Source organism: Furipterus horrens, unplaced genomic scaffold (assembly GCF_987537825.1).
Source record: "Furipterus horrens unplaced genomic scaffold, mFurHor1.1.pri manual_scaffold_15, whole genome shotgun sequence".
NCBI lineage: Eukaryota > Metazoa > Chordata > Mammalia > Chiroptera > Furipteridae > Furipterus > Furipterus horrens.
In genome coordinates this window covers 7897304-7918460 of record NW_028327185.1, presented here as the reverse complement: position 1 = coordinate 7918460, position 21157 = coordinate 7897304, and the positions used below count along the sequence as shown (strand labels likewise).

The 21157-nt window shown below is 47.8% G+C and overlaps 1 protein-coding gene, 1 non-coding gene and 1 pseudogene across 2 annotated transcripts in view; all 3 read left to right on the top strand.

Annotated features, from left to right (window-relative positions):
* Positions 1–21157, top strand: part of RAB3GAP2 (RAB3 GTPase activating non-catalytic protein subunit 2) — a 49460-nt gene that overhangs the window by 20007 nt on the left and 8296 nt on the right. The window contains exons 10-27 of the mRNA XM_090263389.1: positions 747–845; positions 2418–2566; positions 3458–3537; positions 3666–3755; positions 5925–6064; positions 7793–8009; positions 8517–8660; positions 8887–8969; positions 9266–9330; positions 11942–12032; positions 13284–13411; positions 13630–13843; positions 14639–14736; positions 16426–16531; positions 17108–17268; positions 18269–18497; positions 19882–20055; positions 20144–20250. Coding sequence (XP_090119515.1) covers positions 747–845; positions 2418–2566; positions 3458–3537; positions 3666–3755; positions 5925–6064; positions 7793–8009; positions 8517–8660; positions 8887–8969; positions 9266–9330; positions 11942–12032; positions 13284–13411; positions 13630–13843; positions 14639–14736; positions 16426–16531; positions 17108–17268; positions 18269–18497; positions 19882–20055; positions 20144–20250 — 2375 coding nt within the window. The remainder of the gene's footprint in view (positions 1–746; positions 846–2417; positions 2567–3457; positions 3538–3665; positions 3756–5924; positions 6065–7792; positions 8010–8516; positions 8661–8886; positions 8970–9265; positions 9331–11941; positions 12033–13283; positions 13412–13629; positions 13844–14638; positions 14737–16425; positions 16532–17107; positions 17269–18268; positions 18498–19881; positions 20056–20143; positions 20251–21157) is intronic.
* LOC149992339 (small nucleolar RNA SNORA36 family) lies at positions 1690–1815 on the top strand (annotated as a pseudogene).
* LOC149992338 (small nucleolar RNA SNORA38) lies at positions 13950–14080 on the top strand. The gene has a single exon (XR_016508379.1). It is a non-coding gene; the product is annotated as a small nucleolar RNA SNORA38 (small nucleolar RNA).

Here is a 21157-nt window from a genome sequence, read left to right as displayed (position 1 = left end):
AAATGGCTAACTTGTGATGATGTTTGTCTATTAAATTGGTCCTAATTAGACAATTAAATATCTCTTCTAAATTAGAAAGGCTTTCCTTCCAAAACTAGATTTAAAGGTACAAACCTGCTGCTGTAGAAACAGGAGTGCATTGCTGGGCAGATCGCTTAGTGAGGTAAAGGTGGGGACTGGAGCATCCGTGCTGTGTGCATGTTGCCCGTGCAGAGCGTGCCTGGCCCAGGAGCGACGGGGCGGCGATCTGTCCCGGCCAGTTAATCGGGAGATTTGCCACCGTGCTGAGGCTGAGCAGCCACGTTTCTTACCAGACCAGTGGCTGTTGGGCCCGCCTTCTGCCCGTGAAAGGCACACCAGCAGTTTTAAACCCCAGTTTTAAAGATGGTAAAATAGGGGGAAGAAAAAAGCTTTAAAACTGGTAAAAATACCAGTATTTGTGCCACATTGGTCAGGGCCACTGTCTTTGTCAAGGGGAGAAATTGCTTACTTGGCTCTAAGTACGGTTGGAATTGACCTTGATGATTAGTAATAGCCAGTGTGCCGTTTTAATGTTTACATTTTGTGTGCTTTGTCTTGGCGTGACTGGATCTCACTCTGTCCCTTGTTTAACATTACTCTGCCTCATTACTATGCGCTGAAATTTTAGAATAATAAGTTATTATGTTTTTGTGATTTTTTAAAAATAAAACTTCATTCTATCCTGTATAGTTAAATTTGGTTTGTCTGATTTTTATCTTTGATAGCTGCAGCGTCAGGCAACGAGAACATACAGCCACCTCCATTAGCTTATAAGAAATGGGGTCTACAGGACATTGACACGATTATTGATCATGCTAGTATTGGTAAGCAGGACGAGTTCAGTTCTTTTGGAATTTACGTTTTATACTTTTTGATTGCAGTATCTCATTAATTAGAAATACATATTTATTCTTATGTGAAAAGAAAATGCATTGCTTTCAGGAGACACTTGGAAGTTCATTCAGACTTACAGATTATCATAGTTTTATGTCTTTAACAGTTTTAATAATTATGCCTTCAGCAGGACTATACATTGTTAAGTCACTCACTATTTGACTTAATTTTTCCGCAGACAAGGTTTAATCCCTATAATGACCATATGGATTAGTCTTTTAAAAATGTAACCTTTAAACCAGCAGACTAGATAAAAGCAGGTCTCTCCTTTAGCCAGTATTGGAAGGCTTGTGGTGCCGGGCATCAGACACGCACAGTCCCTGCCGTCAGGGAGCGTGAGGCTCGCGAAAGGAGCCTGTGGAGCTGTCACAGAACTGCAGTCCACCCTGTTGTTGTAGCCAGTGGGCCGGCTGTAGGGGACAGAGGCAGACGGACCTGAGACGTGGTTGGCCCTGCAGGAGGATGGACTTTTGTTCAGTGGTCCCAGGGAAGTAGACATCCTGACTTCATTCTCCTTACTCTTTTTGATCTCCGGAGGGGGCTCCCCAGTGGTCTGAACCAAACTGAAAGTTCGCATAATCTACACGCTGGGCCCTGGGAGGCAGCAGGGAGAATGGCCAGGAGTGTGAATGTGGAGGCCAGGGAGGAGTTGTCTGACACACAGATCACCTGCTTCCTGTTGCATATATCGCAGGGAACGCTCCGAATGGAACACCTTGTTGGTAGATGTTCAGTTTGTCTTTACTTGTTTGCTCGCATAAAAATGCTACAGAATTCCAAAGTGTTGAGTTCAGTTCAGGGTAGCCTCCCTGTTCTGTTAATTAAACTCTGGAACATTGAAACAGGCTAGGGAAACTGGGTAGAAAATATGACCATTCATTTATCTCCCAGCCTAAAAATGCACAAAAATGGCCATGAACTTTATGTGAAGTTCTGACTCATTCAATGAATAAATGGACAAGTAACTACCTGTTATGTCCCAGGAGCTAATACTGGGGCTGGAGATACGAGGCAGACAGGCCCCTGCCCTGGTGAAGTTTGCATTCTGCTGATGAGTGATGAGGAGACAGACAGTAAACAATTAAACCAAATATGTAAATACGGTAACATCCCAATGTTAGTGCAGCTCACGAAAAACCCAGCAGAGTTACGATAAAGGCGGAGAGTACCTCAGGTGGACCTGTGAGGAACGGCCTCTTCTGGAAGCCACAGGGGACGGGAGGGAGCCAGCCGTGGGAGGAGGAGTGGGAGGGACGTTCTCAGAGGAGGCAGCAAAGATGAGCTGTAACATTTCATACCTTAGAGAAATCACAGGTGGCAACTTTAATTTTATGACTATGTTATGAAATTAATTTTGTAGCTTTTGAAAGTGACTTTTATCTGCTAAGTAAAATTGGGAAGTTAGTATCTTCACATTGAATTGAAGTAAATGCTCAAAGACCTCCAAGGGCAGTGTCGTTTCTGCACATTCAGATCATGTGTTGTCGTCGCTTTATCGTTAGGTATCATGACGCTGTCCCCCTTCGACCAGATGAAGACCGCCTCCAATATAGGGGGATTTAACGCAGCCATTAAAAGCAGCCCACCTGCCATGTCGCGGTACATCACTGTCGGGTCCAGTCCGTTCACTGGCTTCTTCTATGCCTTGGAGGTAAGAGTTTCATCCCTGGCCACGAGGAAGGCCACCGGTGAATTCTTCAGCTTGCTTACAAAATGCACATGGTAGTTAGCCTTAGGAAAATTAAGCAGTTTACATTTTTAAGTTTCAACTTAGACTCAAATGAACCTCAGCTCACTTTCTTCTCAATTCTTTAAATTAACTGAAAGGGTATTAAAGTCAATGTAAAACGGACTCTTTGCTTTTGATGGCCCGAGTTCTTGGACCCTTGGGACACGTGAGCTGCCTCTGGAGACTGGGGCAGTGCTGGGTCAGCAGCCCAGGGCTGCGGGTGTCAGTGACCCAGGACGTGCGTCAGCGAGGGATTGTCACACACAGCAAGCTGCCACCTGTCACCAGCCAAGTGGGGAAAATTGCTTCTTAAAACCGGGGAGAGTGAGGTGTTAGATGTGGCAGCTTTTATTTCTTGCTTGAAAAGCAGCCTTCTCAGAATTGCCCAGCCTATCTTTTTACTTTAATTAAAAAAAAAAAACAACATATATATATATATATATATATATATATTTATAAGGGGAAGAGCCAGTTGTGTGTAGGTGGGAAATGCACAGCCCTGGCTGAGTAATGCCATCTTAATGCCCTAGTTTAAAATTTTCTATTAAATTACAACTTCAAGAGGGAAGGAACTCCCAGAGATCAAATAGACTACGAGTGACTTTTACATGCACACTTTACAGTTGAAACCTTTGATGATACTGCTACCTCCTGCAATAAGGATTTTACTGTGCCCTCTGAAAGAAGCTACATAGTTTTGCTAGTCCGGGCTTTACAGCTTTTCAAACTTTTTAAAACAGGCCTTGTTTAGAAAACGAGTCTTGTTCCGTCATCAGCTTTTCCGTTTCCTCTCGCACGTGTTCTGTTTTCCAGGGGAGCACACAGCCGTTGTTGTCGCACGTGGCCCTGGCAGTCGCCAGCAAACTCACTTCCGCTCTGTTTAACGCCGCCAGGTAACTGCGTGGCGGTTCTATTAAAGCTCACCGGGTGCCTGTCCAGCTCGGCTCGGGCCTCTGGTGTGACGGTCCGCGCCTGGCCCCTCCGGAAGCCCCGGTTTTATTCTCACGCTCCCTCTTTGCAGTGGTTGGCTCGGCTGGAAAAGCAGGCACGAGGAAGAAGCTGCCCCAAAGCAGAAGCCGAAGGTGGAGCCGGCCACCCCGCTAGCAGTCAGGCAAGTCTGCCCTGCCCTTCTCCTGTTCCAGGGCTGTGGGGACGGACGGTGAGGGTCACGCTGTTCCGCGGCGCTCAGCTGGCCCGTGAATCTCACGAGTCTGGAGACCTGGAGGTCATCGGTGTGGGACGACTTTCGCAGCAGAATGTGACTTCTGGGAGGGCAGCGGTTCTTCTGTCCCGTTCTCTGCTGTCTGCCCGCAGCGTCGCAGGGGCTCAGTGTGTATTTGTGAGCATCCCTTTTACAGACACCTATAAACTTAGCTGAGGTTGCAGGGAAGTTAGTTTTGTGGTAGCTGATGAATTTCTTTTTTAAAACTAATTTAGTTTGTCCCATGCATTCAGGCAGTCTTCTGAATGCTGGCTTTGTATATTTGCCAGGTTTGGGAGGAGAGGGCGTGATTTTTGCTAGATTTTGTTAAAAACTTTTTTTTTTTAATTTTTTAATTTTTATTTTTTAATTTTATTTTTTCAAGTTTTCTTTTTTTTGTATGCTTTATTGATTACGCTGTTACAGTTGTCCCAATTTCTTTTCCCTTTCTCCCCTCCACCCAGCACCCGCCTCCCTCCAGCAGTCCCCCACCCTTAGTCCACGTCCATGGGTCGTGCATAAAGCTGTTCTCAGCATCCCCCTGTCCATTCCCCACCCTCCTACCTTGCTTCTTAATTCCTGCACCATTGCCCTCCCTCTCCCCCTTCCGCCTCCCAGCTGCCCTTCCCCCACATGCTCCCCACACCTATGATTCTATTCCCACTCTAGTTGTCTGCTTAGTTTACCCTTGTTCCATTCCCTAACTTCTGTTGTTGATAGTTGTGATACTGTTTTCATTTTAATGTTCATAGTTTTGATCTCCTTTTTCTTAAGTTCCTTTAACATTTCACATAGTAATGGCTTGGTGATGACGAACTCCTTCAGCTTTACTTTGTCTGGGAAGCACTTTACCTGCCCTTCTATTCTGAATGCTAGCTTTGCTGGATAGAGTAATCTTGGTTGTAGGGCCTTGCTTTTCCTCACTTTGAGTATTTCTTGCCAGTCTCTTCTTGTCTGCAGAGTTTCTTTTGAGAAATCAGCTGGTAGTCTTATTGGGACCCCTTTGTACATAATTCTCTTCTTCTCTTGTTGCTTTTAAGAATCTCTGTTTATCCTTAACCTTTGGCATTTTGATTATGATGTGTCTTGGTGTGGTTCTCCCTGGGTCCAGTTTGTTTGGGACTCTCTGTGCTTCCTGCACCTGTATGTCCATTTCCTTCCCCAAATTAGGGAAGTTTTCCTTCATTATTTTTTCACATAATCTTTCAATTTCTTGCTCTCCCTCTTCACCTTCAGGCACCCTATGACTCGGATGTTGGCACATTCATAGCTGTCCCAGAGGTTTCTGAGCTTCTCCTCATTTTTTATAAAGTACCACCACGAAGGGAAATAGAACCCTCCTTTTAGATGTCCTTCACCTAAAGAAAAATACCTGTTACCAAAATGCATTAAAGTTTATCCTCTAAGGTTTTTTCATCTTATTTTAAAATATATCAATGTTTAAATTCACGCAAGAATCAAGTAATAATAAGCCAGATGGCCCTCTGCATCCCAACTGGATGAAGCAAATCTGAGCACTTTGTCCCAGGGACCTTGGTCACCCTGACCGCTTCACTTTTCTTTTACTTACTGTTCTAACCAGACTGATGGTAGACCAAGAGCAGCTTAGTGATAACTGTTCAGAAGAAGGAAAGTTCTCAGTTTAGAGTGATAACACCGGTATCAGCAAGATACGCTATCTGTCAAGAAGAGAATGGACTGGGAATGAAATTTTAAAACAGACAAAAGATGTCTGTATAGGAGCAGAGTTTTCTAAAATTTAGTATTGTTTTCTATGGCTTAAAGCTTGACCAAGGAAAGATGTAATGTACTTGGTGTTCTCTAAAAATCAAAGGTTGTGGGTATTTATATAGAAAGCCTATGAAATCAAACATAGATGTTTTTATTTTATAATGGAAGAACCTTTATATATTTTATAGTGTAAACTGTCAGGCATGCATAGTTAATTATTAGTCCGTGTAAGGTTCAAATTTCTTTATATAACAACAGATTCAGCCTATTTCATTTATATATTTCTTTATTGTGGTATATATTTTTAGCTTGGAATATGATTTGAGCTTATTTTCTTTTAAATATCAGGTTTGGGCTTCCAGATTCTAGACGCCACGGTGAAAGCATATGTCTGTCTCCATGCAACACACTGGCAGCAGTAACAGATGATTTTGGCAGAGTGATTTTATTGGATGTAGCCAGAGGAATTGCAATACGCATGTGGAAAGGTACTTCCTTACAGAAATCCAGAAAAAAAAAGGTTAATTTGCTTTTTACCCCAATCGTTGAGCAACATTATCATCCTTAATTTCTGGTTGAGAGCACTGTTTAATCCTTTATCTTTATACTTTTCTTTTTTTAATATCAGCAACACTTGATCCAGTAATCTGATTGGTGTATCTTCAGGTCTGATGAACTCAGAGGCATTTCCAACCTCTTTTTTATGTACTTTTCAGTTCCTACTGTGATTGTCAGTTCCTGAAGTCAGTTTGTTGCCGCTGCTATATTCGTTCCACTTCATAAGGCCATGCTTGAGTGAAGTGTTCTTCCCAAATCTGGAATGCCCGGTTTTTCAGATTTAAGATAGCGAAGTCCTGCAAAATCTATCTTTGCTGACTTGACTTCCATAGCCTGTGCTCGGGTCTGGTCGCTTAGTTTCTTGATAACTGTCAGTTGGGGTTGCATTTCGCTGCTAATAACAGACTCAAGTGTAGGTCTGATGTGAAATCCCCACTGTATCCTCAGGAACCCAGTGTCCTTCCATGCAGACCCCCCGCCCCCCAGGTGATCTCGTGGTACAAAGGGCTGCTGGTGCCCCAGCCTTCTCACCTCCATCCCGAGAAGGAAGAGAGGGAACGGAAGAACTGCTGAGTGACTCAGTCTCCTTTGAAGAAGTTCCCTGAAGTCCCTCCAGCCTTTTTCTGTGAAACATTAGCCAGGAGTTAGTCACGTGGTCTTATCTGTCAGGTAGACTTGAAAATTTGAAGGCAGCCGTCAGCCTGAACAAAATAAAATGTCTGACCACGGAAGACGTGGAGAATGCATTGTTTAGAATCGTCTGGAACAGTAACACATCAGCACAGGCCGGGAAACGCACGATGGTGCAGTCCGGTCTGCACGTAACGACGTGAGGGGCAGTGGGACTGAGGACGCTGAGTTCCGCTGCAGCAGCTGAGCCCCTGTCACCTGCGGCCGAAGACTTGCTGCGGTGCTTGCCTGCCCCTGCTTAAGCCTCTGCAGAGCTAGGTTTCAGTGCTGCAGGTGCATCATTTCTCCTCGTCTTCAGGGTGTGTTCTCAGCAGGACGTGCCCAGAACAGGGAAGATGTAGGGCAGCAGCCGGTCCCAGTCCATAGCGGTGATCGTATTGCTGGCCTTCGGCCCGCCTTCCGGCTGCAGGTGCAGAGTTCTCCCCTCCTCCTGGGCTGGGAAGACAGGCATCGGGTGCCCGGGAGCGGCCGCCCCAGGCAGGAGGGTGTGCCCGCGGTGTCTTCCCACGGGCGGGCGCCTCCGCCCGGCCCGCCCCTGTCTCCCCCCACCAAGGGGACTTGAGTAGCAGGAAATCAGTTTGACCCCTTTCTTATATTTTACCTGGACTTCTATTTTAAATCCAAACCTGATCACTTCCCCACAATGCTTTGTAGGGAGAGAGATTTTTAAAGGGAGGGAAGGGAATGGGATCAGGAAAGGGTGCTCATGAGGCTGCAAGGCCACCTGTTTTCTTCTAAAAAAAAGTGATCTGAAGCAAATAGAGGAAAATACTAAGATTTAATAAAACTTTATTGAGTCTATATTTATTATAATTAAGATTTCTGTTTAAGATATTTCCTAATTTAAAAATAACAAAGTTTTATAGCTCTTCATAAATCCCTCCCCCCAAATCCCATAGTGCTTCAGAAGGCTACTGTTAAACTTTGATTAACTAACTAATTAGCATCCCTCTTGCTCTGTCTCTAAGGGTATCGGGACGCCCAGATTGGCTGGATCCAGATTGTAGAGGACCTCCACGAAAGAGTCCCAGAGAAGGCGGATTCTTCCCCCTTCGGAAATGCTCAGGGTCCCAGTCGAGTAGCCCAGTTCCTCGTGATCTACGCCCCGCGGCGGGGGATTTTAGAAGTGTGGAGCACGCAGCAGGGGCCCCGCGTGGGCGCTTTCAACGTGGGCAAGCACTGCAGGTGAGCTGCAGAGCCGGGGTCCTCTGGGACCGAGACGCGTGCTCTCTTCAGGGGAAGCTTTTGTTAAGTGTGCTTACTGGCTTGCAAGTTGTTTGAGGCTTGAGACGCTCCTTTTGATGGTTTTTCCTGCAAGTATCTAGTAACAAAGAAATCTTTGAGGAGGCCATGATGTGCTACTGAGTGGCGGTTGGCTTTGGTGCTGCCATGTGTCCCTGTCCCTTATTCCATGGCAGAGGCTCCAGAGGAGGACGCTGCGGGTGCGGTGAATGTTCTGTTTGCCGCAGCCACACGGGCCTGGGCCTGCCGAGGCTCCTGGCGCGTTGAACGGGGGGCCCGCTGCCGCTCGCGTCCTGCTTTACTTCTGGCTCGGGTGTCAGTTCCTCTTTAGTTGCCTTGTTCATGCTTCTGAGTTGCTGGTCATGCTGGGGTCCCTCCCGCCAACAGAAGCACCTCTTGGCGCTTCTCCCTCCTCTGATGTTTTTACGTATCGGCGTGTGATTTCCTCAGGCTTCTGTATCCTGGCTACAAAATAATGGGCTTAAATAATGTCACCAGTCAGAGCTGGCAGCCACAGACTTACCAGATCTGCCTTGTCGACCCCGTGTCCGCAAGCGTGAAGACAGTGACCGTCCCTTTCCACCTGGCCCTGAGGTGAGACCCGCGCGTGCCTGCTCGCCAACGTCCCTCCGCTGGCTTTTCTGAGTCCCGTCCTTCGCTGTTTGTTTGGTAGTTATTGTTTTCTCGGTTTTTTCCTTGTTAGCAGGCTACCTTTAAAGTTAAGTAGGAAGAAAATAAAGGACAGAAGCAGTTGGAGTGTCAGAGGGGGAAGGGAACCAGTTTCACATTCTGTTGGAACTTGTTGTGTTTATTGTTTTAGCGACAAGAAGAGTGAACGAGCCAAGGACATGCACTTAGTGAAGAAGCTGGCAGACTTGCTGAAAACAAAGTCGCCCAATCTTGGTAGGTGTCCATGAACAAAAATAAGAGAGCAGACTCTGTCGTTTTTAAAATTAACGGTATGTTTTCCATGGAGCAGTCAAATACTCAAGTGCGTCCGTGAGCGAAGGCCGCCCCTTTTCAGAAGGAGGCGAGCTGCGGGCCCCTCCAACGGCCTCGCTCTGTCAGGGTGGATTGACGTGTGTAGCAGGAACGTGGGAGAACCCAGAGATCCTTGAAACTGACCAGTAGCACAAATATATGCATTCTTCTTGCAGAATAGAGTGAAAAATTTACTCTGCTTAATTTTCTCTTTCTAGATTTGGTGGAAAGAGAAATAAAGGAAGTAATTCGCGATATTAAGTACCCTGCAACCAAAAAACAAGTAAGTGTGCATGTGGCCTTACCTGCTGAGTGGCTGTCACACGTGTCCCTCTGACGGAGATCGGTATTTTCTTATTTCCCCTGCAAACATGACGGGCTGGTCATCTTTTCGTGTTTTCATTCCTGTTCATCCTTTCTGATTCTCTCACGTGGAAGTTCTGCTGTCCCCTTTTTCCTTTCTTCTTTTAAAAAGCAAGTAACATTGCCATACATGCGAGTGCATGTGCTTTAGACCCCCCACACACACATAACACATATTCAGATTAAAGACTAATAAGGGAAGCCCGTGTGATGACCACCCGCCTGAGGAAAGAGTGTTCCCAGGAACTCGGAGGAGCCTGCGTGCCCCTCCCTTGCTGCACCCCTCCTCGGGGCCAGGGCCCAGGGTTTGGTTTCTCCACGGCCCTTCCGCAGCACTGCACCATGCTCGTGTGGCTGCCTTAGAGCCCGTGGTGCGTTGTCTGCCTCCAGTGGTCTCTGAGAGGAGCCGTGCTCCATGTTGCCTGTGACTCCACTCCTGTCCCTTGTCTCTGGACCCACCCACGCAGATCCTCGCACTGTGGCGATGCGTGGACAGTGCCCTGCTTCATCTCCGATGGCACTGGGGTCCCCTCCCGCTGAGGCTGTGGCCAGTGTTTTGCTGACATAACTGTCAATGGTTCTTGTGCTTCTGTGCGTCTCCTGGTGCCCGCGCGCGGGACTTGTTCTGGAGCCCTGGAGCCCTTGTTCCTCCGCGTGTGCCGTCAGCTCGGCTCTGAGGAGCTCTCAGGACAGTTCTCGAAAAAAAGGGAAAAGCATTTCTCTTGCATTTATACCTAAGAGGGGAACTGCTAGGCTCTGCGCTTCTTCAGCTGTGCTGGTTGATGACAAATTGCTTCCGAATGTTCCATCCTGACTCAGGTGCCCACTCGTAATGTGTCAGGGGCCCGGTTGCTCCCCAGCCTTGACGCCAAGGTGACAGCGTGTTGACTCGTGGTTTCTTTCCCCCACTCCTGTGCGGCCCCTGGTGATGCTGCTCTGCCCAGCCGCACAGGACGTGTCAGTCCCCGCGGGCACAACCAGCGGCTCCTCTGCTGCTCACCAGAACCGGGGAGCTCATGACTCCTTCGCTCCTGGGGGTTCACGGCTCAGTCACAGCTCCCCAACTTCCTCACCTTTCCCTCCTTTAAGCTCCTTCAAGTAGGGACCTTACCGAATATGTCATTTTTGTAATCTACAGTATCTAAAGTAATGCTAGATACATGGGAGAATTCAGCGGACACTGATTCCTCTTTGTGCCTTTTAGTTTACTTGTTAAAACACTTTCTGTTGTTTTACTGTAGAACAGGCACGTCCCTGTGACTTTCAGCTGAGTTGTTTATGCCACGGACAGTGCTGATTGGCTACCCTGTTCCTTGGCGCAGAGTCTCAGGTGTAAGGATGACGGATGCCTTTATGACAAGGTGGACGTGTGGAGAGGCAGCTCAGGGAGTCTGTAGTGGGGGTGGGGGTTCATAACCCACACACCTGTCTGTCTGCTTCTCTCACATCATGGAGCAGCAAAACTGGGAAACGAGTACAGTGTGAACTGTCGTCTTGATTTTTTTTTCCTGTACTACTGAATTGTGTGTGAGGCTATGAATTTTATTTCAAAATGCTAGAAAACCAAATAGTGAAAGTTGTGCATTGTTTTCCACACTCAAGGGAGAAAAGAAAGTGACTTTGCCTTTGGAAGACTGAATAGTGGAGAACAGGGCCAGCCAGCTGCTGGCTTGTGTCCCTGTAGACAGAGCAGATACGGGTGACGTTTTCTGGGGTATCGGCCTCTCCCGGTCGCTTTCTTTACACCTTCCAGGGAGTTGCGTCATCATAGCCCTGGCCAGCCTCGCGCGTCACCCCCTCAGCCCATATCGTCCCCACAGACACACAGGTGCTGTGTTTGATCGGGTGGTTGTCACATGCCACGTTCTCAGCCGAACCTTTGAAGCTAATCTCAGCAATAAAAATCCTATTTAAGGCGCTCATACGAAATGATAGGTGTGAACTCTTAACTGCTGCCTCCAGCCCATTGGTCATTCGACGGCTGCTGCTTTAAGCATGAGAGGTGTTTTGGAAATGGTGGCGAAGGCTCTTGGATTTCTGCCAGGGTGAAGGCAGGGACAGTGGTGTGAGGTGGGGCACGCAGACATCCAGCCCGGCCTGCACACTTGGCCAGCCGCGCCCACACGCAGTGACAGTGACTGGTTGTTGTCAGCTTTTATCACTGATACGACAGTGAAGCCTCTGCTTTTCGTTTATGCTCGTCTAGTGTAGACTTACTCAGGCTCATCTTGTTAGTGAGTAGCTTTATCTCTGTTTCTCTTCTGTCCTGGCTGTTCCGTTAAACATCAGTCGCTTTTGAGGGTTTGGTTCCCTGTCTGGACTTTTTGTCGTTATACCACGTTTGGCATGACATGCAATTGATTACATGTTACTTGCGATCCAACTTCAAGTCACAGGTATGTATACTAAAGCCTCTTAAAAATGGAGCTTCCCTCTGAAACCTGGGGGCGTGAAAGATAGGCCTAGAAGTGCAATTTAAAACAAAATCATTGCCGTCTGGTTACTGGAACTGCCCGATATCTTTCTCCTAGGCTTTGGAAAGCATTTTGGCAAGTGAACGTTTACCATTTTCCTGCCTTAGAGACATCACTCAGAATCTCGTGGACACTTTAAAAAATCAAGGTAATAAGGTTGTGCCTGTGGGCGGTCATGGTCTCACTTCAGACTTTATAACTCTGTAGAAAGCTGTTCATGGCTTGCACGATCCTGTTCCTTTAATGTGGAAATAATGTGTATAAGATAAAGGGACATTTATGTCCTCCCTTTAGGGTTTGGGGACTTTTTAATTCCTGTCATTGGGTGCAGTGCTCTTCCGCTGAGCTTTCTCTGAGCACGCTGACTCTGTTTCTTACTGTAAATATTTATTTGACTCCTCCCACTGTGAGGACACATCAGTGTAGAATCACGAACGATTATTCCGATACAGTTGTAGAGCATTTGAGAGCCATGGGCATGAGGTGACGTTTGCTGCGTAATTTTTTAATTTAACTTCATGGGAGGAGACAGATTTTTGAGATGGGAATTCTTTACTGTTGTTTTGACCGAGATAAGGATAAAAAAATATTTATTATTTGTTGAATGTTCTGTTAGTATGTGGAAGCCACATTTTCTCATCCCTTCCCTCATAAACAGGATTTCCAAAATCTCAGGCTCTGATTAAATAATTAGTTCTGAGTTTTCTGGTTGTTTTACTGTTTGGAATTTATCTGTCTGAGAAAGAATTACATCTATAACTTAGAAGCTGTACATCCACGCTCTATATCTAACTTAGTTTGCAAAATTCAGTTCATTCTGATTTCTTAACATCAGTTACATTGTGTGCAGGGCACTGACTTCTCTAGTCATGACATTTTGCTTGTGATGTTAATTATATAAAGACTGCTTTATAGTAATTATATTTAATGCAACATAGAGTGACTTAATAAACAAATCATAATATACCCTTCAGGACTTGAAGCATCCTCATTTTGAGGTTCTTTTTTCAACACATATGTAAAACTGACTTTTGGTAAACAGTGGGCTCCTTTAATGGACAGAAGCTGTTAAAAATACTTCTCTTGAAAAACATAGTACACTTACAAAGCCCCCCTTCCCACTGAGCTTTAACAAAATATCAGCATTTATTAAACCCCAAATTATCTTCCACAGGGCCAGGAGTAAATCAAACATTGTTGTTAGTTTTTTAAAATCATCACTATTTTCAAGTTCTACTCATAAATTATCTTTGCCTTATTGATCTGCTGCAGTTTAAGCATCCCAATATTTGATGAAATAGAACAAGGAATTATATAATGTTAAGAGATTTAATGAAGAAAAGCCTTTTATGAACCTGTTAAATATATCTCTAATGTTTTTTTCCCTTCTACTTTTTAGAACTTGAATCTGTTGACGAGGGATTGCTACAGTTTTGTGCCAATAAACTGAAATTGCTCCATCTTTATGAGTCTGTCAGTCAGTTAAATTCCCTTGATTTTCATTCAGACACATCATTCTCTGATCATGTGAGTGATCCCATTACTCATTATACAAAATAATCTATTTTCAATTTTTAAAATCAGTAGTAAAGAAGTAGAAAATTAAGAATTTATATAAGGCGTAAGGTGTATGTTCTTTGCAAGACCCCCTGCTTGCATTCATTTCAGATGGTGGAGCTGACACATGGGGCACATTTGGAGAAAGAGACCTGGTCTGTTCAGAATTATTCTTCCCTGTTTTTAAGGACTTGGCTGTCTTACTGAGGCTGGATGAAAACGAACTCCTCAAGCTCCAGGCACTATTGGAGAAGTATAAACAAGAAACCCCCCGGACTGTGGTTCGATTTTCTGATGATAAGGATGGCGCGTGGCCTGTGAAAACATTCCTGGAATACTTGGAGTGCGAGAAGGACGGCATCAGCGTGAAGAAGCTAAGTGAAGAGGAGTACGTGGCTTTAGGTAGGTGGGGCGGGGACGGGCTGCTGCGGTGCCCCTCCTCCAGAAGCAAGCCTGGGAGGAGCTCCTAGCGTCTCAGAGGTTCTGCTTCTGAAATTAAATGAACTGACCCTCCTACGAAGGCGTGTCTGTGGTTCCCTGTCTTTGGACACGCAAGAACCGGAGGCAAAGAAATGTGGATGTGGAGAAGTCTGGGGCCTGCTTGCTCCCTGCAGGCTTAAGATCAACCATCCCATATAGGGAAAAAAAATTAAATGAACCAAAGAAATGAGAGAAAAAAAAAAAAAAAAAAATATATATATATATATATATATGCACACACACAATATATACCTACACACACACATTTTAAAGATCTTATTTATTTAGTATTAGAGAGAGGGAAAGGGAGGGAGAATGAGAGGGAGAGAAACATGGGTGTGTAGTTACCTCTTACGTGCCCCCAGCTGGGGACCTGGCCTGCAGCCCAGGCCTGTGCCCTGAATGGGAATCAAACCAGTGACCCTTTGGTTCCCAAGCCGGTGCTCAATCCACTGAACCACAGCAGCCAGGGCTGAATGTATATTTCTCAGGTAACTAAAGATGCTCTGGATATGTAGGCACCATGTTGTAAAAGTTGTTGTAGTAACGGGTGTACTTAACAGAGGCAGCCTTGTGCTCCCCGCTCTACTAAGTCAATCACGTGGAACAGCAGCCCCTCTCCTCTCACGTTTGCTGCTGTCCGGGCTGTCGCAGTCCAGGAAGGTTGTCCACGCGGCAGGTAGTCACTGGGGAATGCGTTCTGTCTTTGTTCACCAGGCAGCTTCTTTTTCTGGAAGTGTCTGCAAGGAGAAAGCCCGTCCGAGGACGTGTGCCGCACCCTGGAGTCGGCTGGCCTGAGCGCTCAGCTGCTGTTGGTGAGGCTCTCGTCGCGGGCGGCTGTGCTTGCTCAGCTCACGTCGTCTGGGCCTGTCCTTCTGTTTTCCTTTGCTGTTCTCTAAAGTATATCACAGAACGTACATGAGCACCTTCTAAAAATGGTCAAAGAAATTCATAATTCCCGTATTCATTAGTTAATAGTATTTTCTTTTTCTCATTCCCTGTAGATTGTAACAAGCATATTCCATGGTTGGCCTAAAATAAATGTAGAATCCGATCATCAGTAAAAATGTTCATGTTAAAATCGAAAAAGATCTAGAGAACAAAAGGAACTTCCCTTACAGCAGGACAGGATTATCAGACATTCCCATCTTAGAATATGTTAGAACTTAATCTCCGTGCCATTGGAAAGGTAGATAAAGGGACCGTCCCATGGATGACCCCAGCTCTCAGTGTTGGCCTGCTCTGCAGAGGGCGAGGAGGGGGACCCCCCCCCCCCCACGTCACCAGTTCTCTCACCACCGCCATGTGCACACAGATGCGTGACCCCGTCCCTAGCAGGTAGTTCAGAATGACAAGGGACGGGGAACTAACAGAGACAGAGCCCAAGGATTAAAGGAGGAAATTGAGTGTGCGGTAAGACAAGCTATTAAAAAACCTGCTTGGCCACTGTGGTCGCATTGATCAGAGGAAACGGCAGCCGAGCCTGGCCCTTGCTGAGCCCTCGGGCCGTGGGAACGTGTGCGTGGGGTTAGCGTGCCACGCAGCAAGTACGCGTCCTGCTCACGTCCTGCCGTTCCCAGAGCAGTCAGGGCCCAAGTGGAGGCCAGCGACACTTCTCTGAACTGTTCAGTTTCAAACAGTGTTCAAAGACAGCAGGTAAACTTCTGTCTTATTATGTTAAAAGAGTAACAGACTTTCAGTTATAAAAACCATGACTAAAAAGTGGTGTCTTTCTCTAGAAAAAATGGAGATGGGAAAGTGATTGATGTCTTTCCGCAAAATATGTCATTCGTGTCATGAAGACAATTTGTTTGAAATGCCAACTCTTTCTATTCTTTTCTGCTTATTCTCTGAAAATTATAGTTTTATTACAATTATATTCCTGAAGAAATTTGGTACTTATGATGTAGGCTGCATAAAGTTTTAAGTTTGCAAAGATTTCTAAGTGCACTGTGTCCACGGAGTTTTCGGTGACACCTACATTTGACTTAGTCACTATTCTGCTGTAGCGCCTTGGACGGGCGAGACGGGGTAAGACCCAAAACTGAGGAGCGCCCTCTCTGACCCGGCGGGTCCTCAGTAGCATCCTTTTGCTCACAGGTTGAGGAGATGCTATAGGAGCTTAACTCTTTATTTCTGTGAGTTAGCCTGTGGTGGAATTGGCTTTGTTTTACGTCCTTTTGCTTCAAGTCACAGACCCGACTGATGACATTAAGTGAGGACTTACTGTGACATGCTCCGTAGTAGAGGCTCCAGTGGGCAGGCGGGGCTTAAACCGAAGAAGAGGAGGAAGTGGTGGAAGGTGAATCCCGGCAGACGATGAGGACTCTCCTAGGGGGACAGGGGGCCTTGTGCTGCCCTCCCGTCACATGACATCCCAGCCAGCCACCTCCTTCCCAGCCCAAAAGGCCGAATCCCTTGCACACACGTGTGCTCTCTAGAGAAGTGCGAGAGTTTATGCTAAGAATTCTTTTAGACTGAGAAGGATTTCAATGTGATTTCAGTCTCTGCTCCTGAGCGTGTGGCTTTCTAAGGAAAAGGACATTCTGGAGAAGCCGCAGTCTGTCTGCTGCCTGCACGCGGTGCTGTCCCTCCTGAGCAGGATGAAAGGTAAATGCTGGGGCGCTGGACCCCGGCACCTGCGGGCGCGCTGTTGACCTCTGCTCTCGGAAGCAGGGCTTGGTGTTGGAAAGGCCGATGAAACCGGGAGGCGAGGTCGTGTCTCCTAGGAAAGGAGGCTGCGGTCCGCCACGTGTTTCACTCTGGAGGGTCTTTCATGTTTCCAGAGAAAGTTCTTAATGCTTTTCAAGTACGCTTAAGAAAAATTACGTTTGTGCTGTCGTCAGCAATGAGTAGCGCGCTTGCTTCACTCAGGCGAATCAGATGGTCTTTGGTGGAGGTTGTTCTCCTCACGTTTGTTGTGAGGAGGACAATAACCTACTGTATTGAGACACTTACTGGCAGTTTTCAGCAGTGATGAACTATTTTAACAGGGACTTAAAGTTGATTGAGTGGAGTGAGCAAATGGGATATATTTGTTCTGGCTAAAACAGATTGAGGTGGTTTTTCCAGCTCATTCAGGAATAGATGGGTGCATCACTGGGGAACTTACTTTGAACACCACCTTTCGTCTGAAAGATTGGTCCCCAAAATCAAGAAACCAAGAGTTGCTTTTGAACTTTGCAGTGGCCATGGATGACACGTGGGACTCCCAGTCGGTGTCCCCTTGGTGGCAGCAGATGCGCACGGCTTGTATTCAGTCTGAGAACAATGGGGCCGCCCTGCTGTCTGCGCACGTGGGGCACTCTGTCGCCGCGCAGATGTCCAACGGTGGGACCGAGAAGAAGGTACGGGGCAGAGGCGCGGCTTCTGTCTGTGCCCGTCCCTTTCTGGGGCCACGTAGTCCTCGTGCTGTGCAACGCCGGGGATCTGAAGTGCGTGTCTGCAGGTTCTTATGTGTCTTTTGGGTCGGGATGGGGGTGAGGGGTGCTGCCCTTAATCTGTTTATTCATATTTCATGCACTTGAACTTAGCCATCACCACGTGGCACAAGGGGAAAAGTACTGAACTTGACCCTGCTCTCTGCCAGTGGCTGGTGATTGGTGGTGAGTTTTTAAAAAATGAGTTTTGTGGCCTCTGTTTTCTCATCTAGAAGAGGTCAGGGTTAGACAGCATTATTTCTTAAGTTTGTTCTAGTGTCTGAAAATTCAACGATTATGTTCACACCCCTCTTTTATAAACGTAGATTGTTTGGGGCATGTGGCATTGAATGACTCAGATAAAGGTGCCCTGTTGACCCTTTGCTTTGTGGTTTTTCCTCATCTCTTGGAGACTCTAAAAAAACAGACTAACATCACATACAGCTCGTGGCAGCTCCGATACTTTTTGTAGGGGGTGCTGCATTAAACCGGAGGAGACACTTAAATAGGTCTGTGGAGAGTCACATGACATGATCAGACTCAGTGGTTTATAGGCTCAATTTACTATTGCTTGCTTGGCATGTTGATAATAATGCAGAGAGAAATCAGGGACACATCTTTTATGTTGGTGAGTGTGTCCTAAAAGGAGACCAGTCTCCTGATGGTGATGGAAACGCGGTGGCCCTTCTCAAGGACGGCCTGACAGCGTGGGGGTGACTGTAGGTCTCCCTGGGAATGTCCGTCCTTGCTGCCCCTGAGTGCCTCACCCACTCCTGGCCTGCATGTTGCATCCAGCCATGTCGTCATACGTGAACCAGCCTCTGTGTCGTGGACCCCGACTGTCCATCAGCCTTCACATTCAAAGTCCACGCAAGGTAACGGGGAGTGAGAATCTCTGCCGGGTCGTCACCGGGGCCTTCTCTGTTAGTTCTCCCCGGCAGCTGCGGGCGCTGATGCGGAGGCCCTGACGGACTCCTGGGAGGCCCTGTCCCTGGACACCGAGTACTGGAAACTCCTGCTCAAGCAGCTGGAGGACTGCCTCCTCCTGCAGAGCCTGCTGCACAGCCGGGCGGGCCCGCGCCCCCGCGCCGCCGCGGCGCTGCCGGCCGAGCCGCTGCCCCGGCTCTCCGTTCGGAGGCTCCTGGAAGGGGGCAGAGGTAACTGCACGCGGGCTTGGGCGTCTGCATCGATACGCCTGCGCGCTTTGGTTTGTCTTTGGTAGAAATGACTGAAAGAATAAGGAAAGAGAAATACAAATACACCCAGATTTTAAAGATATATAAATAGCCCACCACATATTCTCCATCTCTGCAAAGTCTGCTCCTGCCTGTTCCCTGCTCAGGAACCCCCAGCCTTATAACGGTCAAGGGCCTCAGCAGTCCCCCCTTTTCCAACTTCATGTCTGTGTGAGGCCACGTTTCTCCTCTTCTTCCCAGTTCCCGCAGAACTCGGTCCTCTTTTCCGATGCACAGCTTCCTGCCGTCCCGGAGCCCCCGCTCCTGCGCTTCCGTCTCGCGGGACCACGAGCATTTCACACCTCGAATGCCCTTGACTGTACCCTTTCCCCCCAGCAGCTCTGTCAGGCACGCGATGCTGGAATGACTGTGTTTTCAGGTTTATAAATACACAGGCATCTGTAGATTTTTATTTCGTTTACTCATTTTCGCATGCTTTATGAGATGTGAAATTTCCCATTGTAAACTCACTGCGCCCCACGCCGCCGCCTGGTAGAGGGCGGGCACGGCACGTTCCCCTCAGCCAGAGCAGCAGCAGCAGGGCCTTGGTTCTGGACTGAGAACTCTCCCCTGACTTGGGAGCCAGACTGGGAGACATCAGATCACCCAGCTCTCTGCCCTCATGTACGTCCCTGGTGATTGTGACTTTCCCGTGAGTCCTTTTTGTGGAAATGTTAACATTTGAATCAAAAGAGGAGAAAGACTGAGAGCAAACATGGAGTGAATTATTGAAGATGTATAATTTGTTTTTGGTAAAAAACAGGACTCTTCACTTGGAAGGTTTTCCCATCTGCCTTTACTGTTTTTTGGACTCCATTGATTGCAACATGGCACATAGCATCCTATTGATTAACTGTGGTTACATTTTGCCCCTAAGTAGTCCAGGTAGGCAAGTCCATGGAGTGTTAAAAGTAGCATACTGCCCTAAGAAGCCCAGGCAGGTTTCATGCGAATCCATCTGTTTTCACTGGTATTTAAATGAAAGTCCTTTGAAGACACATTCATCCCTCGTCTGGGTCTGGTGAGGTCTATTTTGACTTGTGCACATGGAGGGAATGTGGTAACCAGACACATGGGCACGTGCCTTTATACATGTCTGATATTTTAGGCGCATCTAAACGTGCCCTGGGATGGCAAACGCCCTCACAGGTCGAGTGGTAGGTAGTGCCGCTGCTGTGAATCTCGTGGGTTTGCGGGTCACTTTCAGGCTGAAAACTGAATGTTGGCACTTAGATCTTGTCATTGGAAATGCCCCCTTCTGCAGACACTGCAAATGTGCCTTTTCTTTCTTGTCTCCAAACTGCAGGTGGCATTGCAGACAGTGTGGCCAAGTGGGTATTTAAACAGGACCTGAGCCCTGAGGTGTTAAAACTGGCTAGTAAAGAAGGCGATGCAGAAAATCCAGACGAACCCAGAGAACGTGTGAGCAGAGGCTTATCTGAGGTGCTGGCGGCGGACGTGGACTTGGGAGCCGTGCCAGGTAACGCTTCCCCACGGAGAGGGGGCGCTCGGAGAGGAGGCGGGCAGTGCCCATGGGCGGGACTCAGGCCCCCGTCTCTGCCTTGCAGACCTGCTGCGGGCGGCCTGCGGGCAGTTCCCCTGCAGCCTGGAGCCGGACCTGCTGCACGCGCACTGCTGCTGGGAGTACGTGGTCCAGTGGAACAAGGACCCGGAGGTGAGGCCGCGCCCGCGCTGCCTTGTGGAATGACTGTCCCCGTTGGGATGCCTCTCTGCTCGGAGCTGTGCTAGGTCTTCCCGTCCGCTGTCTTTTAGTCCTTGCAATGACCCTGAGACGTGCGCCTGTGGTCGCTCTCCTCACCCTCGGCCAGGGCTGAGAGGCTGCGCTCTGCGCGGAGGGACACCCCACTAAGGCTGTCGCCCACAGGCACGTGGCCCAGCTCCCCTGTATCTAAGGGCAGTGTGGGGTCTGTGTTGCCCGCCAGGTTGCGATGGGGGTATTTCTTACTGCCTCTGGAGTCCCTGCGTGAGCTGGTACCTGCCTGGGAGAAAAGCATTAGTGCTCTTGTCATCGTGATGGCAGCCAGAGTCAGGAGCCAGTGCCGACCAGGGCCTGCAGGCCAGCTGTGTGTGTGCCTCTTTATCACATCTGTCTCTCTCGGGAGAAAACTCACGGGGGCCACCGCATGCAGGGCTGACTCAAATGGGCCCGGGGGTCCTCTCCACTCTGCTTGGCAGCATCTCCCACCCCTTCTGGTGACCGCCCTCGCCCCCGGGGCGCGCACTGTCTGGAAGTGGCCCGGGCCGTCACTGTATCTCTGAGCCTGTTTTTCTCCCTCCACCCTTTTTCAATGGGGGTGCCAATCCTTCAGGATTGATGCCAGGATAAACTAAGACCAAAAACACGTGGTGACTGTCCCTCTTTGCTGGCACCATTCCTCACGCATGCCTCCCGCATCGGTAGGCTCCGACCCTCCCCGTCTCGGGTCAGAATTCTTTCCTCTAGCGGGTTGCACTTCAGAAGAAAATCTCAGTGATGAACTGACTCACAGTGATATATTAATGATATTCTTCGTTCTTTAAAAAAGCCTTTGATATGATAACTTACATATTCAAGGAAGACA